This window comes from Erinaceus europaeus, chromosome 2 (genome assembly GCF_950295315.1).
Source record: "Erinaceus europaeus chromosome 2, mEriEur2.1, whole genome shotgun sequence".
In the NCBI taxonomy this organism is placed as follows: Eukaryota; Metazoa; Chordata; class Mammalia; order Eulipotyphla; family Erinaceidae; genus Erinaceus; species Erinaceus europaeus.
Genome location: NC_080163.1, coordinates 61777780 through 61786365, shown reverse-complemented (window position 1 = coordinate 61786365; position 8586 = coordinate 61777780). Strand labels below are relative to the sequence as shown.

The 8586-nt window shown below is 40.8% G+C and overlaps 1 protein-coding gene across 5 annotated transcripts in view; it reads right to left on the bottom strand.

Annotated features, from left to right (window-relative positions):
• Window positions 1-2909: 2909 nt before the first annotated feature.
• The window catches only part of KAT6A (lysine acetyltransferase 6A), a 149105-nt gene continuing 143428 nt past the window's right edge, over window positions 2910-8586 (bottom strand). For all 5 annotated transcript variants that reach the window (XM_060181834.1, XM_060181829.1, XM_060181847.1 and 2 more), the window contains one exon: window positions 2910-8414. In XM_060181834.1, the coding sequence (XP_060037817.1) occupies window positions 5668-8414 (2747 nt within the window). In that variant the 3' untranslated portion in view covers window positions 2910-5667. The remainder of the gene's footprint in view (window positions 8415-8586) is intronic.

The window sequence follows — 8586 nt, the reverse complement described above, 5'->3', positions numbered from 1 at the left end:
AATAAGAGGAGGAGAAGTAGAAGAGGAAGAGGAGAGGAGGAGGAGGCTGGATGGTGATGCACCCTGTTGAACTTCAAGGCCCTCAGTCCCCACCTTCAGGGGAAAGTTTTATAGTGGTAAAACAGTGCTACAGGTCCCCCTCCCCTCTATTCTATCTCCCCCTTACCACTCAATTTCTCTGTATCCAAAATCAACACATGTAAGAACTGGGGAAAGAATGAGGACTTCATTCCAAAAAACTTTAATTTTTAAAATGTTGCTTAATGTGTTTCAGAAATAACTATATAGTAGAGAGATAAATGGTAAAGAAAATATTTTTCTAACAAGAATGTTAGCAAAGCAGTAAAACTGTATTCACTACAGCCACAGGGAAATTCTCTATGATTATTTCTAATATTTTCAAATATCTCAAAAAGCCAAAGCCCATTATATCCCAGAGTTTTCCTTATTTCAGGCAAAATTTTCATTTGCTGCTTTTTGAGGGTTTATGTAATCTGCGTATCAATATTTAGGTCCCTAGTTAATGTATCAATAGCAAAAAGATCTCAACTAAATCCCATTTGTAGATGTCACTCTGGAACAAACAGCCATGGGTCTATGCTACTATACTGCATATAACCAACCAACTCACATAGTAAATCTACCCTGCTCTTTAAAGAACTTTTCTAGCAAGGAAGTTAACGTCATTCCCACTGCTCGCGCTCTCTCTCTCTCTCTCTCTCTCTCTCTCTCTCTCTCTCACACACACACACACACACACACAGTGTCAGGTTTTAATAGGATGAGCAGGTTCAAGAGTTCAAGACATTTGCCAATATGGAAAAGTGTTATTCTGGCAGTCTTCTGAGTTAATTCATAGAAACATTTCACCTGAATTCTTAATTTCCTCAAAGTTGCATCAAGGATATAGAGCTCTTCATACCTACTTACCTTAACAACTGCTTATTCTGTCAACAGGACAGTTGGCTTTTTTCACTCTTTCCATGATCTTCACCATTGACCCATGTCTTGCACATTATGAAGAGACTAGAGGAAGAACAAGACCCATCACACACTGCCCAGGCTGTAATTTGGAAAACCTGAAACAAATTCTTGCTTAAAAAGCTAGAATTGTCAACCTAACAACGTAACAGACTCTGATGTGCAGTGAACACACTAATTACTATGCTACAAAGCAAGGCACCACCAAAGATGCTCGGCAAGGTTTTATTGGAATGTGATTTCTGATACCCTAAGAGTCATTGAACCCATGGCAAGATTCTAACTTTGGTAGCCAAGGTTCTCAGCAATATACTCATTCATCAATAGCACTATCGGTTAGCCCTTTATCCTCTACTTTTGGATAAGAAGTAAAATAGAGGGTGGACAGTAAGAGCACCACCTCTCTTCAATTGACTATTACTGTCAAAGGATTAAAAGCGGGGGCCGGGTGGTGGTGCACCTGGTAAAGCACATATTACTATGGGCAAGGAACGAGTACAAGGCCCTGCTCCCCATCTGCAGGGGGAAAGTTTCACAAGTGAAGTAGGTCTGCAGGTATCTCTCTTCCTCCCCCTCTCCTCTCAATTTCTCTGCCATATCTGGCAAAATAGGGGGAAAAAAAAAAAAAGGAAAAAATGGCCACCAGGAGCAAAGGATTTGATGTGCAGACATTAAGCTCCAGCAATAACCCTGGTGCCAAAAAAAAAAAAGAATTTGAAGTTTAATATATCATGAGGAGACAACCAACATTTAAATGTCTGAAATATTCATTGTTCACATTACCTCCTTTGGAGAAAAATCAAAATTGTTCTGTGTTGAGTTCACTATAGCAGATAGGAGGAAGAGGTTATGCTTTTGAGACAATCCACTAATAATTACACAGGGACAAGTCCTGGGCTCAGATCATGGTAACTGAATCAAGGGAAATAAGCCATTTTTCTAGATGACATGACTATATTGCCTTAAACTTGGTCACAAGGCTTCAAAGAAATAATTATCTGCTATAGATCTTATTCATGCATATATCCCAAATGCCTACCATGGAATGAAAGGGTTGCAGATAAATTGTGAGGCCTCCAGAACTTATAGCTGCCTTACCTCCCTACCCAAGAAAAGTTGTCAATTTCCTAAAGCTGAGTCTCATTTTCTGGAATCTGCTTTTATGTTCAAAATTCTGAATGATGAGATGCAAATACAATTATCTAAGAAAACATCAATAATCAGGGTCAGGAGGTGGCACACCTGGTTAAGTGCACGTATTACCATGTGCAAGGACCTGGGTTCAAACCCTTGGCCCTCACCTACAAGGGGAAAGCTACCCAAGTGGTAAAGCTGTGCCTTCAGGTGTCTCTCTCCCTTTTTCCTTTGCTCCTCCCTGTTCTATTAAATAAAACAATTAAAAAACAAACAAAAAACCCAGGAGTGGCAAAATTGAGCGTGTGTAAGGCCCTAGCTACACACACTATTCAGAATCTTGAATTCTATTTTTCCTAGACTACATAATCTGATAAATGAGATGAAAAAATATTTTCATTTTTTCCTTGAGTTACATAAAAAGGGTTACATGATAAGATTTAAAAAAAAAAAACCCTCTCCTAATTTACGTCCCATGTTTTGCAGCTACTTATGTTTTACAACAGTATTTTCTTTTTGTTATTGCTGTTCGGTGAATTATAATCCCTTCAGTTTTTCAAATGGATTTCCCTAAAAAGTCTGAAGTAAGGCAACAATACTTCACTTTTCTTTATCTTATTGGCATTTAAATAGGTACATGAAAATTGGAATTTCCAAGTTAAGGTCATGAATTTAACTTGCTCTATTAAGAGGAACATGAAAAGGCAAATATCTGTAAGTTTCTATATGTACAGGAAAAAACAAAACTAGAGTTTGATGTATTTGGGAGAAAAATTCCACATGCAAGACTGACATCCAAAATGGCTCAACATAATTTATTTTTTTATGTTAAAATGTACAGAGTTCTTTTGAAAGTACTTGCTAGAAAGGGGGGGAAAAAGTGATATTACATACAAGGAGAGGAAGGGAGACCAACTGGCCCAGGAGCGCATGACATGGAGAAATACAAAGGCATTTAGGCACCCCTTCCCCTTAGCTTACAAGTCACCATGAACAAAGTACAAAGAGGTTACAAAACAGGAAAAGCAAATATAAACAGACAGTAATAGACTTAGCTTCATTTGTACATGCGGCTTTTAGAGGCATCTGGAGCTCTATTCACACACTCTAGAGATCTCTTTAAAGAGAATTTTTATCTTTCTTAAAATAGTTTTTAATATTCTACAACAAAGATAAAAAATTTTAAAGATGGAATGAAATGAAAAAGCTCTTATTTTAAAAGGCATCAAAGTCACTAACAGTGAGTTTTTTTAAATTTCTTTTTTAGAAGATTACCCAAGTTATCTTGCTAAAAATACATTTTTTTAAAACAGAAGTGAAAAAATGACAGGTACCAATATTACTGTGTTGGATAATTTCTTTTATAATATAGAAAAGAACGTTTTCTCTATAATAGTTCTACAGTCACAAAAAGGCTTGTGGAAAAGGGAGCTGCCCGATTGAATTTTTTTTTTTTTTTTTTTAAGAAAGAAACAAAATCAAACACAACCGCTAACCAACGGAAACTGAATTCACGGCCCTCATTTCAACAGCTTCTCCTTCTGCCTTGGCCCACCCTCCTCCCATTATACCTCCCTCCCGACCCACCCCATCCCCACCCCAACCAGGAAGCAATGACATAGCTGAAGATGTAGGGAGAGGGCAGCACAGTGCACTTTCTACATAGATGACTGGGAACTGGAAGAGTATATACAGAGAAACTGGGTCCTACACAGCCTTGCACATGCTCAGAACTGATAGCGGTAAAATGTGGAATTCTGCCTTGTTCTACCTTACACATTTGAGAAAAGTCAATTAAAGTGTATATAAAAAAACGAACAAACCTGTGCATTTGAAAAAATTTAATGCCTAATTAGTACTTCAAAAATTTATCTATATAAAATGTACAAATAAAGGAGAGAGTTAAATGCTTACAGGTATTTCTTTAAGCAGTTCTTCCCCCTTTTGGATATTTGACTGCACATACCGAGTGGTATAATAGATAGCTTCCATCTTCTAATGATGGAATACACACATATATAGATATATATAGATATATATTTTTTTTACCTATCCCTGGAGCAAGTAATAGGAAGAGAAGGGGAGAATTGGCTGCACAAGAGAAAAAGATAATGGAGCTAGGAGCAACATAGGAGCCTACTAAAACCCTGCTTTCCAGATCTGCCCTACAATGCTGGTGGTTGGTTTATCCCTCTTCTCTTTAGCCACTCACAGGCGAGGGGCTGGTGCACTCTGTTTCACAGGGAATGAACTCAGGCTCTTCAAAGACAAATGAAAATTAGAGGTATGTATCAGTTAAGTAGCTATAAAATTCACACCATGATCTCCCTTTATGACACACATTTTGCATTATCTCTTCCAACATAAAATAATCAGTGTCAGAGATTTGTTGGCTATTTTTTCAAATCTCTGAAATGTACAGTCATCCACAAACACTTTATGTAAGAATGTAAGAGGCTAATTACTGGGGACTGCTATTTGAGTTTAATCAAAGAGTCAAAGGCTCAAGAATAGAGACCCTTAGCATCTCAAAGTACATACTAAAAACAAGAGACTGTGTGGAATATGTGCATTATGGCTGATTCACCAGGTGGTAAAAAACAAGAGGTTAATTTCCTCTTTTTGACTGTAAATTGACCATCTCTGTTCCTTCAAGGCTGGAATAGGAATGCAAACAGCTTTCCTCTGAGTTTCTGCTGTTGAGACTTACAGTATTTTTGTGTCTCTGAGTGCTGAGTGGGAATAGTAAAAAATTATGTTACACTTGATTTAAGAAAAACAAACATTTTAATGAAGTTCATATATAAAGAAACATTCTTGGGGAACGATTTCAAGAGGTGTGTGTATCTGTGTGCATGTGTATCTGTGTGTGTGTGTGTGTGTGTGTGTGTGTGTGTGTATAGGGAGTGGAGGGGATTTTAAAAGGAGAAGCATTTTCCTGCCTCACTTTAATAATAATAATAATATTAATAATATTAACAATAATAACAAGTTTAAGGAGCTTGGGTTGTTCTCCATGTGTCTCCCATCCGAGTCTCCCATAAGTGCCTCCTGCTGGAATGAAGTAGGAAATGAAAGGTTGGGTTTGGAGGAAAGGGTCTGGTTAACCCTCGAGATGTATTATATAACATTTAAAAAGGACAACACTGGGAGCTGCAAACAGTGAGGGGAAACATACATCTTAAAATAAAATAAAGGTAATTCACTTATACAGAGATTCTGTCCATGTGGTGTGTAAAGAAAGTAAGGCTCTTTTTAATTATGAAAAATTTGTGTGCATGTTTCCCCATCCCCAAATCCACTTTTAGATGAGTTCTATTGTAAAATGTTCAAGATTGTGAAGAAAACCAAGACTGAGAACAAAATGAACCCAAAAAAAAAAAAAAAAAAAAGACCAGGTTTTCTAAAAAATAAAATAAACCAAAGAAAAATTCCTCTAAATCTACAGCAATATTTTAACTGGAAAAAAAGGTCCATTTTTCTCTGGTTTGTCAGTATAAAAGGTTCCTTTATTTATATATATTTAAGTTTTTAACTGCAAGTTCATCTTGCTCATCTTCTCATGTAAGGTCCATTGAGTGACTGCTTGGGCACGCCAGCAGCATTCATATAGCTGTGATGGGAGGGGCCAGTGTACATCATGTTTCCATGAGGGTTTGGCTGCATAGGCTGCTGGGTATAGGCCTGGCTTCCCATCATCCCCATCTGCATCTGCATAGGATACTGTGCTGTCTGGTTCATGTAGGCAGGGTTACTATGGTAACTGCTGTTCATCATAGGCTGTGTCATTCGATAGCTGTTCATGGCATTTAAGGTGTTCATATTCATGGAATTGACATTATAGGCGGGGGTTGGCATTAAATTAACCCCCATGTTCATGCCACGCTGAACAGTCAATGCACGAGGGCCAGCCTGCATGGCAACCGCGGGTGGGCTGCGTCCATACAGCTGTTGCTGGTGAGCAGCTGCAGAGGGCAGTGGTGCGGATTTGGAACGGATGGAAATGTGCCCTTTGACTGGCATTTGCCCTTGCAACCTCTGGGTGTGAGGAATGCCGATGTTGGTGGCAGACATGTTACACTGTAGCAGAGGTGATGTGAGGTTCATGGTGGTAGATGCCAAGTTCGGGGGCGGTGTCATGGTGGCTTGTGCTTGAGGGGTCCCAGCTAATGGATGCGATGGAGCTAGCTGAGCCAGTCCTGTGTTAGACAAAGAAACACTGGTTGCATAGGAAGTCACAGCAGGAGAATGGCTATAAGGCATGGCATGAGGGTCCATAATGGTGTTAGTCAGCTGCTGCAACTTAGCTAAACTGAAGGTGGCTGATGGTTGAGAGTAGCTGCCGGCACCAAAATCCCCAGGAATCCTTTCATAGATACTTATGTTCCCAGTGCTTCCAGATTCTGGTATCTCCATGATCATAGGTGCTGGAGGGAAACTGTTACTCATACTACACTGTGAAAGGGGGGGCTGCTGCTGGGGTGGGGGTGGGGGTTGAGGCTGCTGGGGCTGAGGTGGCTGCTGCTGCTGTTGTTGTTGCTGCTGGGGTGGTGGAGGCTGTGGTGCTGGTTGTTGTTGCTGCTGCTGCTGCTGCTGCTGCTGTTGCTGCTGCTGCTGTGGTGGCGGTGGTGGCTGCTGCTGGTTACTGGGAGGCCTCTCCACCACACAACTCTGAGGTGACTTGATATTGCAGTTGGCAGCAGGCTGGACACTGTTCTGTTGCATCATGCTGCAGCTATTGCCCATGTTTGCCATTTGCTGAGTGACAACACAACTGTTCTGAGTTAGGCTGCTGGAGGATGACAACCCACCATAAGAACAGCTGCTCTGAGAAGAGTTATTCCCACAAATGCTCCCACCCATTGTGGAGTCATAACTGCTTGGGTTCTCATAGTTTTCTGTGGTGCTTTCAATGCTGCCCAGGTCACTGAAGCCACTGTCCACCACCTGCTGAGAGTGGTCTGATACGGAAGGCACATCCATCATGGGGCTGGTCTCCATGTTCTGCATAGAAGGTGCGGACAGGGATCCTTGTTCTGGGCTGATCTGGGTGAAACCACTTTCAAGGGCAGGCACATTGGGACTGCTGACGGAACGGACTGATTGGCTGGGATGAGACTGAACAGAAGATATTGGGCTATTATGTTCGGAAGCATGACAGTCTTCAACCATTGACATCTGAGGGTCTTCATCCGCCTGGGTGTAACTCTGTAGGGTCTGGCAAGCAGCTAGAGTTTCTTCACAGTCCTGGTAGGCTCCCTCATGCTCATTGCTTTCCTCTTGAGTCAAAGACTGCACTGCTTGCACAGTTTCCAGGTCCAGTTCACTATGAGGAATCTCTTCTTCCTCTTTTAACTCAATCAACTCTTCTTTAGAGTTTGAGTCTTCTTCATGATCATCCTCAGACCCTGGCAAATGCTCTGATATCACAGATGTTTCATGAGAAGTCTGCTCCTCTTCAGAATCTGGTTCTGTTTCATCTTTATCCTTTATATTCTCCTGACTGCTCTGCATATTAGTTTCTAAAAAAGTTTCCTGGCCACCAGGCTCCTCCTCCTTGACATCTTCTTGAATGGGCTGTTCTTCTAGCTCTTTTTTCTTTATAGATTCTAGATGACCATCATCCTCATCATCTGCATCATGGTCTTCATTCTGGTTGGTCGCTACAGCCACTTCATCCTCTTCCTCTTGCTCCTGCTCTTCCAGTTCTTGCTGTTCTTCCTCTGACTGCCTCTGCTCTTCTATGGCACGGGGTTTTTCTTCTTCCTCCTCAACCTCGGGCTCTTTTGTTTCAGTCTCAGGACTATTATTGCTCTCTACTGGAGAAGCTGCTCTAACTTCACTGCTGGTTGTATCTTCTTCTTCTCCCTCTTCAACCTCTTCTGTTTCCACATGTCCCTCTTCCTCCTCTTCCTCCTCCTCCTCCTCCTCCTCCTCTTCTTCCTCCTCCTCCTCTTCCTCTTCCTCCTCCTCCTCCTCCTTTCTTTCTTCGGTTAAGGTCAAGTCTTCTTTTGATTCAACAGTTTCTTCATTCTCTTGAATTTTAGATTTACGTCCAGATTTAGGAATGGGAGCAATGGGCTCAATATTACTTTCTTGAGTAGAAACAGGCAGGATTTCTCGATTCAACTTCAATCCTGGTTTTCGACCAGGCCTCTTCTTCCAGTGGATTGGTTTTCGGCTCTTGCCTTTGGGCCATCCCTTTTTCTTTTTCATAGGTGTGGATGTATCTGGCTCGAGTGAAGAATCCTTCACATCACATTTTCTCAAGAGAGATACTGGTTTTAGGATAGGAGTGTCTGTGTAGGGAGAAGAGAAGAAAAGAAAAAAGGATTACAAGACTTTAAATTTTACTTGCATTTTATAGTGTCTTTCTCTAAAGGCCAGCATGTGAAACAGAAATGACTTGTCAGTAATTGCAAATGTCTCATTATTATCAGGAACCCAAAAGAGGAATCTTATTAATAACTT